Source organism: Sphaerodactylus townsendi, linkage group LG01 (assembly GCF_021028975.2).
Source record: "Sphaerodactylus townsendi isolate TG3544 linkage group LG01, MPM_Stown_v2.3, whole genome shotgun sequence".
NCBI classification, from domain to species: Eukaryota; Metazoa; Chordata; class Lepidosauria; order Squamata; family Sphaerodactylidae; genus Sphaerodactylus; species Sphaerodactylus townsendi.
In genome coordinates, this window is record NC_059425.1 from 111128517 (window position 1) to 111152049 (window position 23533).

The following is a 23533-nucleotide window of genomic DNA, read 5'->3' on the forward strand; positions in this document are numbered from 1 at the left end:
ACTCAATCACTGCCCTGGAAGAAGTTTATATTTGGACAAACATAGATCTTCTAGGCCCCTATGATTCTATTCATCAAAAATATGCTAAATAACTTCACTTCAAACTTTGGAAAAGAATAAGAATGACATATTTCACAAAAGAAACATGCTGTGTTATTCACTCCAAGGGGGAAAGGCTTAGAAACCCAGACAAAAAGTAGCACCATTCTTAGTATGTCACAGGCTGGAATCAAAGTATTTGCACGAGGAACTTTTATTATGAAGGCAAGGTAAATATAGAATTCTTTAAACATCAGGGTAAAAGTAGAGTGTGTTTTTTTCTTTTTTTAACTCATCAGATCCATATTTGAGATGGATGATGTGCAGTTAATTTGCAGGGCATGATAGAGGTTGAACTCCCTTGATCTCCAAGGCTTTGCTGAAGTTAATTTCTAGAGCCTTAGCAGTTCCCTTTGTGAGAGACAAGGATCGAATGCATCCTCTGAAACGGATGTTCGTGGTCAGGCCAAACTGATTCAGGCCATCTGAGGGAAGAAAAATGAAAATTATTCAAATCTATTTTCTCCGAAAAGGAATAATTTCCCTCATATACAATTTTCTGTCCACCATTTGTGACTGGAGATCAATACAATGCTTGATGAATTTCTTATTAGAAGACACCTTAGATAGAGAAATTTCAGTTTTTTTAATGTGGATGACATTGGCAAAACTGGGGTCCTGTTAAGCCTCCTACTTTCCATGGATCTTCATTGTGTTAAATAAGAAAAAAATCCTTCTCTACTGCAGAGACAGCAACCAGCTCTGCGTTTCAGCACAACGTATGAAGCGTGCCTTCTTTAATAGACTCCGTATTTGTCTAGTCAAGGACACAATGTATTTTTGATAGATGCTGTGCAACCTTGGAATTGTCTTCCCTTGAAGACTCCTGAAAGGTTTTAAATGGTTTTAATTTGTAATAGTTTTAATGTTTTATAATTTATGTTGTACACCGCCCTGAGCCCTGCAGGGGAGGGCAGTTTAAAAATTGAATAAACAAACAAACAAACTTGGGTTGTGTTATAAGATGTTTTATTCTAATTAGCTTTTGGTGGATAGGTGTACCGAGAAGTAGACTAAGCTGAGGGTTTTAACATTCTTAACTGGTGCTTTGTGATTAACCAACAAACTGGAGGAAAACAAAACCTGTAAAATAAGCTTTGAACCAAAAGGATGAGGGAAAAAATAATAATATACTTTTTATTGCACAGTGCCTAATAACTAAAATTAAAAATGAAACTAAAATTAAACTAAATTAATTTTAGTTATTAGACACTGTGCAATTAAAAGTATATTATATTTTTAAAATATTATTTTCTCTTCTCTCAACATTTTGGTTCCTAGTTTTGTGATTAACACAAAACATGCTATAAACGAAATTAAAGAAACAGTGGCGTAGTGGCTAAGAGCAGGTGCACTCTGATCTGGAGGAATCGGGTTTGATTCCCAGCTCTGCCACTTGAGTTGTGGAGGCTTATCTGGGGAATTCAGATTAGCCTATGCACTCCCACACATGCCAGCTGGGTGACCTTGGGCTAGTCACAGCTTTCCGGAGCTCTCTCAGCCCCACCTACATCACAGGGTGTTTGTTGTGAGGGGGGAAGGGCAAGGAGATTGTAAGCCCCTTTGAGTCTCCTGCAGGAGAGAAAGGGGGGATATAAATCCAAACTCCTCCTCCTCCTCCTCCTCCTCCTCCTCCTCCTCCTCCTCCTCCTTCTTCTTCTTCTTCAATGAACGCATGGAGAACTCTTACAACTACTCTTCAAAGTAAACTAACAGATAGAGCTGGTGAGAGTTGCCATGGCTTTTCCCGCCATATGGCACATGCTTGAGCCAGAAGGTATATATTTTTGTTGATTTTAGTTATATTACACTTTGCTTTGAAAGACATGTAGACCAGTAAAGACTTATAGAACAATCCATGGGTGTGCGTGTGTGTGTGTGTGAGGGGTGGGTGGGTGGATTAAAGTGCTGAGGAAGCAGTATAACCCCAGTGCTGGCACTTGCATTACTTTAAGAGGCATTTCTGATGGTGCTGGGGCACTTATGCTGGCACGGGGGAGTAGTATGGCAGTCCAATGCATGGGCACTAGTGCAGCTGCAGTGGTAGTGCACAATAGTCCTCCAGCAGACTAGTCCTCCAGCAGAGGAGCTCACACTGGCACCAAAGAGGGCATGCCTGGGGTGGGGTGGGGGGAACAGAGCTGGCATTAGTCAGCTCCCTGAGCTCTTTCGGCATGGAAATGCTCACATTAGCCAGCATGAATTTATGCTGGCAAAAATGTACGTGAAGCCCATAGTGCTGCATACATGAAGCTCTGTATGGGGGTTGGGGGAGCATCCCTAATGGGTTTCTGGCCTTGGCACAGCAAGCTGCTTAGGAAGCAGTTTGACAGTGCCATGACTGTGCATCCCTGGCTGCATCGAAGTTAACATCCCCTCTCCCCAAATGTATTGTAAGTCTGTGTACTTACCAGGATATCCTCCAACAAAGACAGGATCATTAGTATCTGCTGAAGTAGAGGCTGCATTTGGACTGATGCCTTCAACTTGGTGTCCATCCACTGACAGAACTATACGGTGCTTTATCTTGTTTGCAATAATTCTGTGCCAGTTTCCATCACACAAGCTACCTGCAGCAGCAGGTTCATAGATGGCAGAGAATCGACCTGCACCATTATCCACATGGAACATCACCTAGACAGCAAAATATAAAAATAATTAAGAAAGCCAGTCTGCTACAAAAACAAAAATGTAACCTGCTGATTGCAGGCTTGGCTATGACCATATCTGATCTGCCTTAATCTTAATATATCTTCTATAAAAAGTATGTCAACATAGGCATTTGGCATTGAAAGCAATAACGGCCTCTTTTACTACCATCATAAGAAGCAAAGATTAAAATTTTAATCAATGTAAATGGATGAAATTGTATTACACTCAGCTATCCACTCGAAATTAACCTTCTAGAGTGATTTTGGCTGGAAAGCTCAAACACTATAGATGAACCCTTGCCAAACTCTAAAATGGGTAATAAAATAAACACAAAACATTTCAGTGAAAAATATGAAGATTAAAATATTTGTAAAAATATGACCAGAAACATTTAATTACCCACAGGGTCTGCAACCTGCGGCTCTCCAGATGTGCATGGACTACAAATCCCATCAGCCCTTGCCAGCATGGCCAATGGGAATTGTAGTCCATGAACATCTGGAGAGTCGCAGGTTGCAGACCCCTGCCTGAACGTTATAGCATCTTATGGAAAATTGTAGTGACCATGTAGAGCACACTTAAACAGCAATGAGTGTGATAAAGAAATATGTTGTACTCTGCAAACTGTGTATCTCTCTCCTTGTCTGCATAGATGGAAGGAGATGAAAATGTTTGTGGGCAGCTTCTTCCCAGTGACAAGCTTTGGGCAACACTGTCCCAAAGCAAAGGAAGGGTGATTTCCTCAATGATATCAGTATGGAGCTAAATCTTATTGCCTAAGTGACATATTCATTGTGTTTGCCGGGACAGACTAGAAATGACGGGGGGGGGGGGGGGGGGGGGGGGGGATGTGAGAACAATGTCATGACAATGCTTCAGTGTGACTTCCTGGAAGTATCCAGAAATAATGTCATGTTGCTGATCTGACCCTGACATAACACTCTAAGATTTGGACAAAACTCTGTGGTTTTACAGTAGAATTCTGTGTAAATTCTAGAGTATCCTGTCAGCAACATAACATCTTGATATTTACAGGAAGTTATGTCATGCAATTGGCACAACAGCACTTTTGGCAATTTCTTTTCCTGTCTGTCAAGAGGCAGAGGGGGCTGAAGCAAGAAACCGGGATGAGTTTTCTCTAAAAGGCAAGGACTTCCTGCAGACTCTTCCCGACATCTCTATTATTCACAAACGATTTCACTAAACAGTTATCTTTTAATTTTAAAATGATTTAAAATGCTAAATAGAAATTCTGCCATATCGTTCATGTGTATGTTTTGATTTAAAACCCACTCTGGCACAGCATCAGAGATCTGAGCATGAAGCATTGGGATGCACATGCAATACTACCACAATCTGATAGATGGAAGTGTCAGATGTGAAAGTGATAGTGCCAATGATCACCAACTTGGATTGAGGGAGACAACACACTCTCATCAATCAGGCAATCTGTGCTATTAAAGATCTATCGGTATAGTTTCCCCCAGCAATAGCATTGGGGCACCCAACAAGGAGTACTGGATTTGGATATCCAGAACTTTGCAAATAAAACAGCAATGTTTTTTTTTCTTTTTTTCTAATTTTTCTTAATCTTAATGCAATATTTCTTAATTTCTTAATTCAGCAGGGAAAGAAAAGCACAAGTCTTCCTATGAATAAATGGTGGTCTCTTTCTGGATTGAGGCGCATGTCTCCTTATAATTTTTATTCTGCCCTTCCTGCACGGAGCTCGAGGGGGTATGCATGGTTCACTACTTTCCATTTTATCCTAACAACAACCCTATGAGTAAGAGAAAGAATGACTGGTCCAAGATCACTTACAGAGTGACATAACAGAGAAGGAATCTGAGTCCTTTGTGACTGGACATTAATACGAGACTTGGCCCAACACATTAACCTCTATTCCTCATTGGTCCTTTGACAAATTATTTCCCTCACATTAAAAGGGAGGAGAATTAAGAGGCAAAACATCAACAAAGCATTATTTAGTATGGTTGAGAAGCCAGTGAAATCTGATGTAATTCTAATATAGCCGCACTCACTTTTTCATCTATCAGCTCAATGCCAAGTCCATCCATTTTTTGGCTACTGATTCCCAACAGAACACCATTTGTTCGAGCTGTGCGGAACTCAAATTCCACTCGCAGATCTGTCCCCACTTTATATGCTCCAACTGAGAAATGAGGAAGAAATAGAGTCACAAATATATCAATCCTGTCATGATGTCCATTCTAGCTTGTTAAAACGCTGCCCTGAGCCCAGTTGGGAAAGGACGGGGTATAAATATGAATGAATCAATTAATCAATCAATAAATAAACAAATAAAATGGTGCCCAGGGCAAGCCCTGGATGTCATCCCCTCCTCCACAGCTGCCCTGTTGAGGAATCCCATTGAAGAGTGCAGCTGTGTGCCTGTGAGCAGGGCTTACCCAGCCCCCAACCTCCACAGTGAGGTCAGGTATGAGGCCAGTCAGTTGGCCTACGCCCAATCTCCTCATGGAAATGGGGTGGGGCAAACCTGGCTGACCCTAACCACCATGTGGAGGTTGGGCATGCAGTCAGCCAGGCTCGCCCCACCACCATCTCCATGTGGAGCTCAGCCTGCTGAGGCCAGTAGCAAATGGCTACTCTGAACTCCATGTGGAGATTGAGGCGGGGTGCTGGGCCTCACATGCAGATTCCATGTGGAGCAGGGGGTGAGGTCTGGCTGGATCCCTACCAAGCTCCACAGGGAGCCAGCCAGGCTTTAACTGCGCTCCTGCCCGAACAGAAACAGGGCAGCGTTGCGAAGGGAGATGCAGCAATGTGCTAGTGCTCCTATAGTAACTGTCTATTTAGAGCACCCATTCATGATATTCCAACGAACAAATTAGAATATCCCCATATACTCTAATTTTAGAATAATAAATAGCAAACTATTACCGGTCTTGGCAAAACCTGTTCCATCAAAATATGTTCCTTCCTGTGCATTGGTAAAGCACTTTCCGACATTATAACTAGAGGTAGGGTTATTCAGGTCAACAGGCGACTCTGTCATTTGAAAATTTCGGATACAGCCATCAATACTATAGACAACCTGAGACCAGATGAAAAAGAAGTTAGGGTGGAGAGTCATTGTATGCTTTCATCTTCCAACTCTGAATTTTTAGTTTAGTTTACAAAAGGCATACTGTCTCTGATGAATCTCCTTGCAGAGAGAGTCCCAGAATTTTGGTGCCATGACCAAGAAGGCCCTTTCCCAAATTGCCACTTGCCTAATCTCAGATGGTGGGGGCAGCTGAAGCAAGGCCTCCAAAAAGTGACCATAGTAGTCAGGTACGTTAATAAGGAAATAGGAAGTCCTTTAGGTATGTTGGCTCCAAACCATATTAGGGCATTAAAGCACCTTGAATTGTGCCTGGAGCCAGTGTAGATGGGCCAGCACTAGAATGATACGATCCTCCCAACCCCACCCAAACAACATCCTGGGTGCACAGCCACAGATGCAGGCGAAACATCAGGAGAGAATGTTGCTAGAACACGGCCATACAGCCCGGAAACCACACAGCACCCCAGTGATTCCGGCCGTGAAAGCCTTCAACAATACAATATTTAATCTAGATCAGTTGGCCATGCTGGCAGGGGCTGGTGGGAGTTGTAGTCCATGAACATCTGGAGTGCCATAGGTTCACCACCACTGGTCTAGATGTATCCAAAGCATACATCACAGTAACTAGATTATTTCTACCCAGGAAAGGCTTTAGCTGACTAGCCATTTGTTCATGCAGTAGTAGTTTTGGATCCAAGACCATCTCTAGACTGTGGATCAGTTCCTTTAGGTGGAGTGCAATCCCATCCAGAACAGGTGACACCTTAAATCTCAGGTCAGACCTTCTGCTCACCAGTACAGCTTCTGTCTCGTTGGGATTAAGCTTCAGTTTGTTAGCTTGCACCCATTCTGATTGTCTTTCTATTTTATAGCAGAGATATAGTATGTACATGATAACAGCAGCTAACATACAGGTCAAAGATGCCAAAATGTTAAGAACACAAAATAAATGTTCCTCTCTTACTGGACCAATTCTTCGAGTTGTATAGTTAACGGGCAATCCTCCAACATACAGCATTCCCACAACATCCAAAATATCAGCTTTCTTTGGGCTAGTTGTGCTGTTTCTGGCATCATCTACTACAAGGATACCTTCTTGTTTGGATCGGATTATATTTATCTGGGAAAAAAACCCCATATAGTATATTATCATCATGTACATTAATCAAAAACAATATGTGTGCTCTTAAAAAAAAGATACCTTGGTCTCAGACTTGCTATGCAACCCTTCAGGTTAGAATCAATGGCATTTTGCCCAAGTGTGCAAGACTTTCCTTTCAGATAAATGCTATCATTTAAACTGTAAGATCCTTAAGGGCAAGGACTGATCTTACCTTTTTTCTTATTGAACTCTAAAAAAGTGTGCTGTATTCATGAAAAATTACAGGGCAGAATGGCAAGGATTTAAATGGCAATCGCTTTAAAACAAGAGGTTTATTTGGAAAGCTGCTAGACCTATCTTTTCCCCTTTGGTGTAATATTATATATTATATACCAGGTGAACAGAACAGTTTTGGTTGGGTAATGCTTAAGGGCTTCCTTCTGCAGAATCAAAATAAATGTTAAACATGGCATAACTGGTATTGCTGGAGACTTTCAAGCCCTGTGACCAGAGGGATATCTATGATGGGACAGCCAGGGCATGTGCCCTAGGTGCAACTTGGAGGTGGCTCCATCCCTGCCTGCTCCATTCTCCTCAGGCATGCGCTTCTCTTGCCACACACCTTTCAGCTGCTGGGAAGAAAGACCCAACTTACCACAGACTTGTTATGGACTCCAAGCTGCAGTTCCCTAGCTGAGGCTCTCCTCCCCTCCCCCTGTCCCAAGTTGTGGCAGCCTCCTTAGCAATCGCTCCCACCAGAAACTAAGCTCCCTGGTGAACTGTCATAGCGGCAGTCTTAAAGGGGACATGCTATGTTCTCTCTGTGTCCGCTTTCCAGTCCCTGTCCAAAGGGGAGGCAAGGAGAAAGGAACTCCCGATGTAGTGTCAAGGGACCCAGATATTAAGTCCCCCCTCCCCAATCCCAAGGGACTTTCCGGTGCCACCTCCAAGTGCCTTGGCTCTCAGGGCCTGCTGATGTACTTGGAATTGACTTTTGACTGCACTTTTCAGTTTTCAAAAGGCAATGCCATAGGGCAGATGGTGACCAGAGGCTTCCCACTCCAGTTCTCCCAGGGTAATGAATGGGCCTGCCCAGGTGCATGGCACCTTGTGCTGCAGACTGTGCAGAAGGCCATCCCAGCTTGAAAGGAGCAACAGCCAAGTCAAATTGGGATGGAAAGATGGTCATTCCCATCCCCCCTCCCCTCAGAGAGCAAAAAGTTCAGCAGCTAAGAAAGCGATGAACTGCAACTGCTTCTTTAGCAAAATCTCCTCCTCAGCCCAAGCCCAGCTGGTCCCCATTTCTTCCTCGAAGTTAGGCACAGTCTGGCCCTGGGGGCTGCCAAGCCAGTCAGCAGACAATAAGCAGAGATCCCGCTTCAGGGTGACTGATCTGAAGCCTTGCAGAGAGATGGTCATGGGGGCAGTCTGTGGCTGGGTATGAAACAGGATTGAAATGAGGCTTTAAAGGAGACAAGCACGTTCGCTGCCAGCCCTGGACAAGCATGGTGGTGGTGGTGGTGGGGGAACTGCCAAAGCAACAGTCTGCCTGCCACTTGAACTGGACGACAGAGCTGCAGAGGGAATGTTCTGTTGGATTCGCAACTCAGCAGGGCGGAAATCCTGAGGTGCTGGAGAGTGGGGAGGGGAAGGGAAGCTAGAAGAATCCCTCCACCTACCCACCTATTCAGAAATTTGGCCAGGATGTTTGAAGGGGAAAAACCTCAGTGCTTGCCATAGGCACTATTTTCCATAGAAATGTCCCTGGCTGTGGCCCGAACTCTAACAACTGGGGCACCTTTTCTACAGGCTGGAATATGAACAGGGCTCTGAATAGTGTTACATTAAAGAAGAGTATGCATTGCTTGAGGTACTTTTACTACTTCAGATTGTTCACTTTCAGAATCATTCATTAACTTTGTCCCTGAGCTGTATTTTAGGAGGGCATGAAGAGCAGAATAACAATGAAACATGATGCGTACAGATACCGACTTGTATCCAGCTGTCTGTGCACAGAATGTAGAGTTTTCCCATGTTCCTCTTTATTCCTTGCAGCCCCTTTCAAATGTGATTCCTGAACTCACAGAACTGGGTATGGAGAAATAATCATAAAATAGTGGATAAAGTGAGGAGGAACAAGAAGGTGTAATCACTCTTCCCTCATCATCCACAAGCACAGCTCCACTGAAAGGAGAAACCATTTTATCTACTTGATTCTTCTCACTCTATTCTAGCAACTGTTCTTCCTTGCAAGTTCCATGACTACATGAATGATCTCTCCAGCAGTCAGAAGGGGATGCAAGAATGGATAGGAACATGGCAAAACTCCGCGTGGCTTCAAATGCTAGAATAGTTGGATGCAAGCCACTATTTCATTGCATTTCTTTCCCACCTCTTAGGAGAGATAATTAGTAAGGTTTTCTGGGCTTTCTATTTTGTAGACAACTAGAGACCCAACATTAAATCATACCTTGTGCCATCGGCCATCATTTATTTTGTTGAGAATCATTGTGGTGGTGTTCCCACTTCCCAGGTCATATTTGAAATATGGAAAACCATTCTGTATCTGAACAGTTGCAAAATCAGCATGGTTGATCCGGGCCATGTAAAAAACCAAGCCAAATTCTGCCTTCGTTCTGATCTCAAATTCAATTGTGAGTCTACACATTTGGAAAATAAAAAAGGAAGAAAGAAATAATGTTTTTAAACCAAACAGCAGAAATTATTAATGTGTTCTATCTTCCATTTATTCTCATACAACTGATCTTACGAATAGGAAAATTAACTTTTAAAACTTACAAAATACTTAAAAACCTCTAATATATAATTTTTGAATTCAGTAGGGTGTGTGCATCTACCAGGGCTAAGATTGCCATATACCCACCAGCACTCTAGTGGCCAATAGGAGAATTTTTTTTAATTAAAAAAAAATCAGTAATGGTTTGACATCACTTCTGGGGTGGGGAGGATACAATGATATATATTACAATACTCCTAGAGAAGAGTGAAGCCACTTCTGGATTTTCCGAGAAGAAATTTTACTTGGTCATTGATGCCCCACTCTCAGCCTTCTGCTGGTTTCTAGGCTGGGCCTGGAAACCTTAATCAGAGCTGAAAAGTTTCTTTAGGACTTGAAGTTGCAAACTTATCATATACACAGAAGATTAAGAGTTCAACCATCCCGCCCCCGCCCCCCCGACACACACAAGAGCAAACTATCAATTTCAGGTCACTGAAGAAGGCAGTTGCAAGTTCTATGAATGCTTATTGGAAACAAAACTGAAAAAAAAGCTCTTAAGGGAGAAAAAAAAAACCTTTGGGCCAAGCTATGTAAGATATCTGTGATCTCCTCTGTCTTTGAACTGCTTCTAATAGGAGCTGCAAGGTTCCCAAGTTGATTGGTACAGGGGGAAAGGAAGCTTTACCCTTCTCTCCATGCCATTTCACAAGTGTAAATGCTCCCATTGTTGATATTCTCAAGGCATTTTATAAGGGAAAGCTCTGTCAGGTGCACAGATTTTTTTGCGGGGGGGGGGGAGAGTGATGCTAACCCACTTGAAATGGAGATAAGGGATAGGCACACTAAACTGGCAACAACCATTGTTGGCTCACTGTTGGCTCAAATGAAGAAAAGATGCAGGCCTGAAACAAAACCTTAAAATGGATTTCAGTGAGCCAGGAACAGTGATTTCAAAGACCTGAAATTATTCTTGTTATCTCAGGAGTTTGGAGGAGTGAGAGCCTATATGTTTGCAGTTCTATAGATCCATGTAGGAACCCCTCACCAAGTTAGTAAAGGGAGCAAAAGTGCATACTCGATTTTACTTTATATGTGCATTGAGTAATTCCTATACTACATTTAACTAATCAACAACTGAAAATGATTTTGAAACCACACATTTATTCAAGTATTGCTCCTGGTTTCATTTGTAAACAAACTGACACTTTCTTCTAAGCAGATGTATGCATGTACATGCAGGGTGTATATGCCTTCACTGTACTTCCAGAGAGTGTTACACCCAGAGGTGTAGCTGGGCCACACTGTGCTTGGGGTGCACTTTGTGTTTTCTGCCCCCCCCCCCCCGTGGCGCCCTGCCCCCCGCCCCCCACATACTTACTTTAGTGAAACAGTGCAGGCTGGAGAATCGACCTGTTCCCTTCAGGCTGAAAACGGCCTGATGGGAACTACACATCTCAGAAGACCTTGGGGCTCGCAAGATCCCCTGGGAAGTGTAGTTCCCACCAGGCTGTTTTCAGCCTGAAGGGAATAGGCTGATTTCCCAGCCTGCACTGTTTCATTAAGTAAGTCTGGAGGGGGTGCCATGGGGGGTCAGGGTGATTTTCTGCCCCCCAGGCACATCCCTGGTGCAACACACACCCCGCCCGGGTAGCTCTGCCTCTGGTTACACTCTAAGGGAAACAATCCCCTTGTAGTTCCTGGCTCCCGAATCATCTAGCTGCCTTTGACCAGGGCTTTGGGGGCTCCCTGGACTAATGGAACTCTCTGTCCAGTGAGAACTAGACCCTGCGGGACCTAGCTCATTTACACAGAGCCTGCAAGATGGAGATGTTCCACCAGGCCTATGGTTGAGGCCATATACAACCTGGCCTCCCTCCTCCTCTTCTTAACCTCTTTCTTCAAAGAATCAGAGAGTTGAAAGGAGCCATACATCTAGTCTAGCCCCCCTACTCAATGCAGGATCAGCCTAGAACATCTCTTACAAGTGTTCAGCCAGCTGCTGCTTGAAGACTACCAGTGAGGGGGAGCTCATCACCTCCCTAAGCAGCCAGTTCCACTGCTGAACTACTCATACTGTAAAAAATTCTTCCTAATGTAAGAAGTTGTTTAAATTTGAAACTTTTGTAATGTACTGTGGTTGTACTATTTCTGTTGGAAGCCACCCTGAGCCTGGCTTCTGCTGGGGGAAGGCAAGGTGAATAAATTCAATAAAATATAAACAAATGACTTTTCTCTCAGCCTTATCTAGCTACAGAGTTCTTGTGAGGAAAAAATGGAAGGGAGGAGGGAACAATGTACTTGCTCTGTCCTGAGCTTCTTAAAGGACAGACAGGATAATAAATGGAGTTAGGGACAAGATGAATAAAATGTTTTAACCAACAAATCTAGAAAATTTCTACTGAATTTGTATATGGGCAATTCTTTAAAACGTAGCTATTACATCAAATAAATGTTAGCATTTATAGTATAATGACTCTAAGAACCTCATGATAATTATATTATTTGCCTTGACTTTTTGAAAAACTAGGCTACTTTAATTTTCCCTCCTCTATTTCTTTTTGCTAAATTATTTTGGAAATGATTTACAGATGGGTTATCAAGTCACACTAATTTTGGAAGAATGGCAAGCTTAAAAAAGAATGTAGGGCTGAAGTTGAATGAAACACATGTGTACTTATTGAACTGAAATCTTATATGATAGTCTTAAAAAAACATTTGTGCTCAGTTCCATGTGCTTGAAGGGACTTAGAAACATCCAGAGTCCATTGCAGCATACAGCCATCAAGATTTTTTTTTGACACATTGCAAAAATTAGGCTTACCGATTCTTTACTTTGGTGTCATCAAATGCAATGGCAATGTGGCTGTTCCTTGAAAGACCAAACTGCTTTCCACGCTCTAACACAACTGGCTCCCTATCAGCAGCGCAAAATTCCTGCAAAACAAGACCATGTCTTAAACTCTTCTTCGTGACACATTACTTGCTCTTGAAAGAAAACAGTCCATGTTTGATGTTGAAGGATGGGTCTTCTTTCCAGAATCAGCTGTGTGTAAGGCAAAGTTCCATTTTCTGCTGTACTGAAAGAATATTCTGGAATTTCATGCCTCTTTCTCCTTTTTCTTTCTAACACTTCACTTTCTAAACTGAAGATCAAAGATATGCCAATTTCAGCTGGGTGTATTTTTGGACAATCTTTTATGGCTGCTTCACCTTCTTTTAAGCAGTAGCAGTTAAACTGCCAACCTCCAGGTAGCACCAGCAGATGTCCCATTTTTACAATTGATCTCCAGGTGACTAAGATCAGTTTCCCTGGCATGCTTGCTGAGGTTGCTTCCCTCCCCAAACCCCACTTTCTCCAGACTCACCCCCCCCTCCCCCAATCTCCAGGTATTTCTCAACCCAGAGCTGGCAACTCTAAATTAGATAATCATCTAAAGGTTAAACAAGTGATGCCAACCCATCTTTTCCTAGCTTATATACAATTCAAAACTCCATAACTTTCTTCCCCTCAATATTAAAATGAAAATACTAACTAGAGCACTGCTACTATGAAAGGGGCAGAGGACCAAAACAATGGGCCTGCAAACAGGCTGCTCAAAAGGGCTGCACTTAGGGTTGCCAGGTATCCCCTGAAATCTGGCAGGGGATGGGGTGTGTGTGTGGAGAACTTAACGACAGCAAGCTGAGGCCTAAGCCTGTGTCACCAGTGATGAATCAACATCACTTTTGCTTAGCACCAGAAGTGTTGTCATCACTCCACTGGTGACTTGAGGATGCTAAAGTATATAGGCAAAAACTCTATGGTAGAAACTATCTTTACCATACAGTTTTTTGCCCTAGGCCTCAGTTTGTTGCAGTTAAGTCCCTGTTGGCAGGCTGAAAGGCAACAGAGTGAGAGCCCCAAAAGTGGGGAATACCCCACCTCCAATTGGGGGGGGGGGTTTCTGGGAACCTAGGTGCACTGTCATTCACAAAATTCTTCTGTGGAGTTCAACTGAACCATGTAAGTTCAGAGCACTGCAACAGTGACAGCGGCCTCTGCTATGTCAGTATCAGAGACTATAGTTTCAGTCCAGCACTGCAGGAGGAGATGAGGGGGCCATTTAGCTATAAAATCAGGGGACTCGTGAACTTTTCCATTTTAAAAAAGGAATCAATAGCAATGGCTGTATATTTCCCCTTGGAGGCAAATAGCGGCTTGAGAAAGAAAAATGATCTGAAGGGAAAGAGTTAAACCCTCTAGCAAGGACACAATGCTAATATTAACTCTTTAAAAAGATTAGGAAGTCTGATCCTAAGCTGTTCCTTGTCCAGGCAGTATCATCTTTATATTAGATGCTATATAAAACATAGAGCTGCCAACATGTTAGGAAATTCCTGGAGATTTGAGGGATGGAGCCTACAGAGGGCAAGGTTTGGGGTATAATTTTGCAGAGTCCAACCTCTGATGTCACAATGCCAAATGCAAATGTCACTTCCCCCCATAAATCTTTTCTATGCCTAATAAAGGTTTACTGTACTGTACTGTACTTTTCTAAAACACCATAAAAATGCATCAGGAAACAGAACATTAGCCTTTTAAGGGGACTTTCCTTTTTTTATTTTACTCCCACCAACATTTTCCTCATGTTAAAAAAAAAAAAAGAAATCATCACAACGGTCAGAAATTGGTTTCACTTGGTTTAATGGGACAAAAGTTCTCTCAATTCACACTCAGATGCAATGAAAAGAGAAAGGAAGAAAACAAGAAAAACACTAGAGGCACTTCCAGACATTTTGGATGGGTGATCAATGTTCTGTATGAAAATATGGATCAAGCCCAATCCACACGTTCAGAGTACTGATTGCCAGATGGACAAGTGAGATAACTGTGATCTGCGCTACAATCATGCCCAGAACAGGAACAGATATTCTACTCTCACAAAAGGTAAATTATCTCCTTAAAAGATATTTCCTTTTGCACTTCCTAGTTCAGTGCTACCACTGAGCCAGTACATTGAACTAGAAGGCTGTCTGGAAGTGCCCTGTAACAAATGTGTGATGACAGTCTTTTAGCAACCACAACTAGAAGGGAAATTATTCTGTGATCCTGCCTGATTAATACCCACCTCAAGTTTAATGTAGCCCCTGTAGTTTTTCTTTCTGTTACTATACACAATCCGTACAGAGATTAAAATATATTAAGTCAATCTAGAATCAACTTTTAATTGGGGTGGGGGGTGGGAGATCAGGGGCTATTCAGTGAAGCTGAAATAATATTAAATATGTCAGTGGAAAACTAGTTTAAGCATCTGAGTTTACATTTCATCCACAATTTGAAAAAAAAAGCTAGACATGCATCAGACAAAAGCCTCAAAAAGAAGGGTTCAATTAATTTCTTTAATTGAAATACTTTCTAGTGTGCTATTTTCGGAATGTCAGGAAAATGATGTTTTCAGTTGCTTTCAGTAAATGGAAAGATTGCCATCTGACTGTCTCACACATTTGTCTTCAGACAAAGCTTGGACTGGCACTCAGCAAGTGGAGAGAATGCCATTTAATACCAGAAGAAAGATAACATCAGTGAAACAGCACTGCAGTTCATCTGGCTGTGTTAAATAAAGCAGCTGAAAGAAACCAGGGGAAAACAGTAAAAGATACCATCAGGGCATCCAAGGCAGCTGAAATATGGGCACTCTTCACTTCAGCAGCAAGCAAATCCTGAGAAGCAGTAAATAACATGAGGCAAGAGCAACAGTCACTGATATCACATGTTGAAGCATTTCTAGCAAAACGTGGTTGGACTTTTTAATAACCAAAGTCCTCTTATCACAATACACCAACAACCTGGATTTAAAAATCCAGATCTCACAGCTCAATCCAGTTCCTGGGGGCAGCAAGGGGCAGAAGTGCTGTTGCATTTCCAGGCAGCACAGGGAGGCAACTAGAAGGGGGGGAGCCCTGCTCCCTGGAAACCCTCCATAGGGCAACAATGGAGCTACAAGCCCTGGGCTGCAGTGTTGCTCCATGACAGCCAGGATTTCTGCGGTCTGCTGCTGTGGAGCTGAGAGGTGGCCAGCTGCCAGTGCTTCTGCTCCCTCCATTGGCAGGGGTGCTCCTTGTGCCAATCCTCTGCCACTCCCTGTAGATTGAGCTGTTACTTGATAAATAAGACATTGCTAGCAAAATGCAAATACAGGAATGCTTAAGCCTGTATTAAGCACATCGCTAAATGCAGAATGAAGTCCTAGCAAATGACTGTGAAAGGAAATTTATTTAGCACCAAGAAGTGAACATGTTTAGTTTCAAGGGCATACAAGATAAAGGCAGGTATGAGAATGCAGTGAAAATCCTTGACAGGTAATATACTAGGAAGTAAGCATAAACATGAATGAAGGTATCTATGGCTCACCATAACTCTTAGGCTTCTGAACATTATATGGGATTATATTGGTCTAACACTGTGGCACTCACTCCTCAGCTCACAGACAGCCACATTTGGAACCACAATCAACCAAAATAGCCACTGCTACTTCCATCCCTAGTATGAGATCTGTACATCAGTGAAGTTTACAGATTACCAGTTTCTTTGGTGACAGCTGTTTCAAGGTGAAATCCATCTTTCAGCTACAAGCCCTTCTAGACAAGGGCCTTGCCCACTTTCCTGAAATATGGTGCAGGTGCCACATTGGGCAGCAATACTCAGAAGAGTTCTTTATTTGCACTTCCTAGATCCTTAATTATGAGTCCATCCACAAACACTGAGTATGCTTAAAATATGCACCCTAAAATAAGCTTTGGAGCACCATATATCATAGACACCCTAACACCCCACATTCAAGGTACTGTTATTTGAGGTGGTCCAAAACTTACTTTGTGATGCAGCTGCTTCAGTTCAAACCATCTTTCCTATATAATCTTAAGGGCTTCTTGGTGAAACCCAAATAGAATAGTGTCAGAACCACTGTTTGGACTGGACACCACTGTCTGTCCCTTACATGGAACAGTCCCCAGAGTTTGGGGGTGTATGATTTGGGGGTGTAGCTGTTCCAGTTTTGTATTCAGATTTTCTTTCCAAAGGAATATTATGGGCTTCTTGAGGTGGGGAGTATCCCAAACTGAAGCTCTAGGTCTGGAATGGGCACCAGTTCTCCTGTAGGGGATAGTCTCCATAGTCAAGGGATAAGTGATTTGGTACCATCCAAAGCTTATTCTAGAGGACAACTTTCCCCAGTTTCTTAATCTGCATTTGTTCTGGAAGGACTCCACTTTGGAGCAGTTTAAAGCAAAAAAAAGGCTGTGGACAAGAAACAGGAAAGGTATACTCGTGGGGCAGAACCATTAAGTCTTTCATATGGAGACAGAATAAATCTCAAGTAAACCATGGCATATACCACTAATCTCATCACAAAAAGAGTTTTTTATATATATGAGTCCCCAGTTTCTTGGACCTTGTAAAAAAAATCCTACCCTTAAAATCTATAGTGCTTTTGCAGCTAATATAAATGTAAAAGGTTTCTTTTATATTTCCAAAGACGGCATCTGAGACCAGGATTAATTTTCTTTTTGCCATTTTTGTATAGACACTATAGTTTGCCATCTTATTACTGTAAAAAACTACTTTCTAAACCGTTTCCTTGGTTCATGAAGCACCTGTTAAATGTATCCTCTATTATTAGCCTGGAAAAGCAGAAACATCTAAGAAGAAGAAGAGTTTGGATTTATACCTCACTTTTTTCAACTGTAAGAAGTTTCAAAGGAGGCCCCCTGAGGTGTCCCCCCTTTTTTCGTGGGTAGATGGGGTGGGCATTTGAGATTTTCAATTGTTTTAGGGTTTTAAGATTTGGGTGCTGTGTGGTTTCCGGGCTGTATGGCCGTGTTCTAGCAGCATTCTCTCCTGACGTTTCGCCTGCATCTGTGGCTGGCATCTTCAGAGGATCTGATGTTGGGAAAGCGAGTGGAGTATATATATCTGTTGGAGTGTCCAGGGTGAGTGGAGAAACATAGTCTGTGAGTAACAAAGAAGGCAACCAGGTCAATAGTTGAGGGCATCTGAATAGAAGTCTGAGTAACAATGAAGACTATAGCATGAGAGTGTCAATGGAGATAGCAAGGTCACTGGTGGGAGCATCTGAATAGAAGTATCCTGGCCTTTGTTTCTTTTGTCTATGGTCATCCTGTGTTTGTGTGGAGCTGGTTAGACACTGTCTTGACTCTAGTATTTTTCAACACTGGTTTTAAGATTTTTTTTTGTAATTTTACCATTTTGGGATGAAATTTTCTATGGTTTTTATTGTAACCTGCCCTGAGACCACAGTAAAAGACAGGGCATAATTGCAAACAAACAAACAAGTAAACAAATAAATAAGCTTACAAATTCCTTCCGTTCCTCTCCCTCCAACAGATTGGGACTGAAGGAGTTCTGAGAGAACAATGACTAGCCCAAGGCCACCCAGCAGGTTTTATGTGTAGAGTGGAGAAACAAACCTGATTTATCAGATTAGAATGTACTGCTCATGTGGAGGAGTGGGGAATCAAAGCTGGTTCTCCAGATTAAACTCCATCTAATTTAAAGCCTACCTCAAAGGAAACTGAAAATAAGATTTTTGGGTCTTGAAATTTGGATGGCATGCATATTTATGGTACGATTAAGTTAAAGTAAACAAGGATTTTAATAATCATTATATTAGATGTGTCATTCTGAGTTTATGAAATAAATTTAACACCAGGATGATTTTAATGACAAGAAGAACATGCAAAATGATCTGTCAAAGGAAATTGATTGTCTATTGTAATATCTTAGATTTCTTGCAAGGGAAATGTAAAATGAAAACCAGAGAACATTTTACAGGCAAAAGGTATGATTTGTGACTGGTTTTCTGATGCACAATTATACGAGAGATTTAAATTAGATAAAAATGGCATAGTTTTGATGATACTAAGATGAGATTTAAAGTGGAAGTACAAACAATGAACATGTTATTTGCTAAAATATATCAACTTTTGTTGAGATTGGAACAGAAGGAGAACAAGTGAAAGAATGTAGGCTAAAATGGGCTATCAACTTTGTTTGTAATATCCAACTTGAACAATGAAAGAATATATAGTCAAAGGGGCCTAAATATGCATTAAGCTCTAATCTGAAAGAGAACATTAATAAAATGTTGTACTGTTGGTACTTCACATCAGAAAAAAATGGCAAAGATGTATAAAAATGTTTCAGATAAGTACTGGAAATGTGATTATCAAGAAAGAAATTTTATCATTTATCGTGGACTTATGGAAAAGCTAAGGAATTTTGGAAGTTAATAATTCCATAATTCAAAAGATTTTAAAGATAAATATAGAAAGGAAACAAGAGGCTTTCCTGATGGGACATATGAACAGAAGGAAAGGAAACATGCAGCTTTTTCTATATGATAGAATTCTATATGTGCAGAAATGCAATTGAAGAACAGTAGATTAAGATATTAAAGTTGGCGGAGATGGCCACATTCAATTTGTTACTTCAAGAAAATAATTGAGTTAAATTTTTAGACAGAAACCCTTGATAGATTATTTGGATTAGTGGTTTTGAAGATTAATGAATTGTTAAAATTCTTCAGATCCTCTGAAGATGCCTGGAAAACCCACAATACCCTTGTTAAAATAAAATGTAATGGAGAAAAGTTGGTGTTTATCAGTAGTAACTTTCAAGATCCAATTTTACTTATGTTGTTAAAGAGCAACTACGACTATTTTAGTGCTAATACTCAGTGCAGACGAAATTGATAGGCCTTATAGATTTTTCTGTATCTTTTGTGATGTAAAATTAAGTACTAATAAAAATTAATGTTAAAAAAAGGAAACTGAAAATAAGCATTTAGTACAAATCTTGTTTCATGCTTAGGATAGTCCAATTGTACCCTGACTAACAACTATGTAATATGAAAACAGAAGACCAGCTTTAGGTCAAAAATCATCCAGTTCAACTTATTTACATGACTGTATTAAAATTATTGAACAGCATGTTTCGAACAAGACTTATGAATTGCAATTATGTATTTTCTTCGATATGTCACAATTTCGCCACCTTGTGGGAAGTAATAAAAATGCTGCTCTGTGCTGCATATAAGAATCATTTGTCTACAATCGTTAAGGCTGATCTTGTCTAGAAAATAATCTCCTCATATTTTGTGATTCTTTCAATTGTGTTATTAAGTCTTCCTGAGTTAAACAGAGAGTTCTAGAATTACCAATCTGAATGAGACATCCGTACCAGAAAGTATTGGAAAGGGAGCACTGCCATATCCACAGAAAATGGAGCCTAAGGCAAGAATTGATTTTGCACCCCGCTCAACCCCTGTGCCAACACCCATATTTTTAATAATGGCACAAAAAAGCCAGTATTTTGCAATTTACAGCTTACTTTGTTCAAAGCTGTCCAAAATTATTACATCTGCTTCTCTCATATTTAGAATCCATGAGTACAATTCTTTCATTAAAAGTAATACTCTAACCAAAAGCAATTAACCCCTACACCCACCAGTTCTTTAATCTGGAAATAACTTTAGAAATGCCACCACCTTGCACAGTTTTCCAAATCTGGTCAATGAAGGGGCTTTCTATAATTCCTCCAGAAGTTGTCCCAAAGCAACAACAGGCACATTAACTGAAAAGGGACTAGATCCTACTAATGAGGACAAAGCCTAGCAGAGTAATTTGCCATGAAAACCTCAAGAGGCACATGGGTTGATATCAAGAGAAGTGCTCCTTCAAATATGAAGGCCTCAGATCTTGAGGGACTGCAATCAAAATAATTAACATCAGGAACTGAACCATAGATCCAACTCAGTATGCATTGAAACACATTAAATTTTGAATCCATTGAAATATCAGATGAAGGGGATGCCTACTGGCAGACAGGATGAAAGTTTATAAAATTATGCATGTGGTTGAAGAAGTGGGTAGAGAGAGAACTTTTCCTCCCTATCCCATAATATTAAGGGGTTAATGGCATTCGACAAATTCTTAGAGGAGAAGTCCATCAATTTCTACTAGCCTCTGTGACTGACAGGAATCTCCCTTTTCAGAGGCTCCAAACTTCTAAATATCAGAGCAGGGAGGCTTTTTTGCCCTCCAGGGACAATGGTTGGCTGCTGTACTCAATGAACTACTGGTGTGATCCAGCAGCCTCCCCTTATGTTCTTATAAAAGCTGTATTGTCTACATTTGTTTGCAAAGTTATGTGAATTTAAGGCATCGTTAATGTATTGAAACCACATTAGTGAGCAGTAACGTGTTTCCCAATCTTGAAAGAGAATATTTGAATCAAAAGGCACAGGCAACAGAAAAAAAGCACACTTACATGTGAGGGTGGTAAGGGTGGTAGCGGAGGAGGAGTTGCAGTTTCTTTTGTCTCCTTAACATCTGGTTCTGGATGGATCAAATCTGTCGTGCGGGAGATTTTATCCTCCTCTTTTTCAGGCAGAGGTCCTAGATCAGGACATCGTCCAATATCTGCATTTTCAAATGACACTGGCTGGGCGAAGTCCATTGGACTAAGGAGATACAATGAAATCAGTGATGGCAAATAGGATCAGTTCTTCAGCTACGAGTTTTTAATCGAGCCACATGTGTTTATTTACAAAAGTGTAGTTGTAAGAGCTATTTACGGACAATTATGAGTTTTTTAAAATCTATGTCACAGAATGTTGCCAAAGTATTTCTGGACTTCTTTCTTTCATTTCATCCACTATTATAGTCCAAAGAACATCATTAACAATGTAATTGGGAATATCACAATGCTTATTATGCTGACTGTACCATTGTACCATGTGTACATTCTATTGACAGGCATATGTCCCTAAGATTGGGATACAGGATGGGGAAAAAAACTGTTTGGTTTCTAGGACCAACATTAATAAAGCATACTTACACAGCATTGATGACAAGATTCCATATACAGCCTTCAAAGGGAGGAATGTTCCTTATAGGAGCTGTGTGAAACTCAGGTGGTGTCCCTCCCACAAACAGCTTCTTAACAGAAATAGATTGGTCTGTTTGGAGTCTCTGAAACTGGCTTCTGTCTTCATCTACTTGTATAGCAAACAGCCTACAAACCAATTAAAAGTGAGTTAGTAGTTGTAACCTTTTTTCTCATGTGGTAGACTTGTAAACAAATCAAGAAGTTTTGGATAGAAATACACAAGACAATACAGCACATAATCAACAAGACAATATTAACAGGACAATACAGCATCTTAATTTCAGGAACGTGAAGATTTCCTGTTTTTGAACTAACAGATTTATACATTAGAGAAAGGTTAGCAGGGTAAGCTTTAAAAATTGCTGTGCATTGAGCTGTCCAAAGAGGTCATGCAAAAAGTCAGGGGAATGGCTAGAAGACGCATGAGACAGCCACCTTGATAAAGATGAGTGAATGTGGGACTGGCCACAGTTTAGGAAATCTACATAAATTACCTGGAGTCCAAAGACTGGTCTTAACTGTAATTAAAAAAAGCTTACAGAAGTTACTGTTAGACCTGGATGATTCCCTGAATCTTCCTAGCTCCATTATTTCAAAATAATTTCAACAATATTATCCTGTATTAAGTGCCTGACATATTTGGGTAACAACTTTTTTTGTAAAACTGGACATTTCTATAGCTTGACTTTTCCTCAGTGGATACACACTGTTGCTAGCTATGTCACTAATAACGTTCAGCACCCTCTGCTATTTTTCCAGTAACGAGAGAAAACATGTATATATTGTGGCACTGAAGACGAGCACACAGAAATATGCCTTAGCACTCAACACTAGCCTATAATTATCCTAGAATGGGAAGCAATTAGTTCATAATTATCTGGGCAATTAGCTTCCTGAAGAGTTTTCAGAAATGTCCTCTGCTTTTAATCAAATAAAGCCTCTGAGATGACTAACAGATGAAAGCGTTTGTTTAATAAATTACTTTTTTCCATTTCTAGTCCAGTCCAGTTTACCAAAAGAAAAAAAAAGGGTTTTGTATGTACGTTTGTATAAGGAGTTACTAGGAAACTTTAGGAGTGAGCCATCTGTGTTTCTATCTACCACTAGAGGGTACTGTGAAAGCAATTATGCAATCTTAAAACTGTTAGCACAAGATAATAGATTAACATCCTGTATATTATATGTCGTTATGTTACGCTAAAAGGGTTTCTTTTGGCATTGTCTATTAGCAAATTATTATCAATATCTGTCAGTTGCATTTGGTGATAGGAATATTGCTGACCTTTTAAAATTAAATTACATTTTAATGGCCTGAAACTTCACCAAATAAATAATTGTAAAGCACCATTATGACTGGAACAGAGTTTTGCTTGGGGTTTGTTTATTTTTTAAAAGTTTTGCATGATCTTCTCATCATTATCCATGGGTGGCCCCCTCCCCCACGCTCTTGCTCTGGTGGGGTAGTCAAGATGGGTGCATGGGGCTCTAGCAGTGGGTAATGTTGCTTAGATGCCTCCAAATTGGGCAGCCAGCAGGAACCATGGAGGAAAATAGGAAGTGAGGCCACATGCAGAGCTATGCCAGGTGCAGTCTCAGAGCCTGGTGCATGCCTTGGAAGGGAGCAGGAGGAGGCTGGCATAGATGCTGCCTTCTTGTGGCCTGTCTAGGCTGACCAAACAGACTTTCGAAACCTTAAGGAAAGTGAGGAAGAAGAGGGGAAGGCCCAATGGGAAAGATCATTGGTCTAGAGTCCTCTCACTTCCCTGGGCCCCATGCCGGAAGAGAGAGCATCAAGGAAGTGCACAGCTATCTTGCTCCCAGGCAATCCTTTATTAAGCAAGCCCAGGAACAGCCAGAAATTAAGAACCATGCCAGTCCTTTGCAGCCAATAGGATTGCCTTCTGG

At 41.2% G+C, this 23533-nt stretch overlaps 1 protein-coding gene across 1 annotated transcript in view; it reads right to left on the reverse strand.

The window, feature by feature from the left end:
* Positions 1–235: 235 nt before the first annotated feature.
* LAMA2 (laminin subunit alpha 2) overlaps positions 236–23533 on the reverse strand; it is a 549054-nt gene continuing 525756 nt past the window's right edge. Inside the window, exons 56-65 of the mRNA XM_048490901.1 lie at positions 21578–21754; positions 21008–21200; positions 15322–15381; positions 12503–12615; positions 9412–9601; positions 6804–6959; positions 5674–5827; positions 4794–4924; positions 2511–2733; positions 236–524 (exon numbers count right to left, since the gene is read on the reverse strand). Coding sequence (XP_048346858.1) covers positions 367–524; positions 2511–2733; positions 4794–4924; positions 5674–5827; positions 6804–6959; positions 9412–9601; positions 12503–12615; positions 15322–15381; positions 21008–21200; positions 21578–21754 — 1555 coding nt within the window. The 3' untranslated portion in view covers positions 236–366. The remainder of the gene's footprint in view (positions 525–2510; positions 2734–4793; positions 4925–5673; positions 5828–6803; positions 6960–9411; positions 9602–12502; positions 12616–15321; positions 15382–21007; positions 21201–21577; positions 21755–23533) is intronic.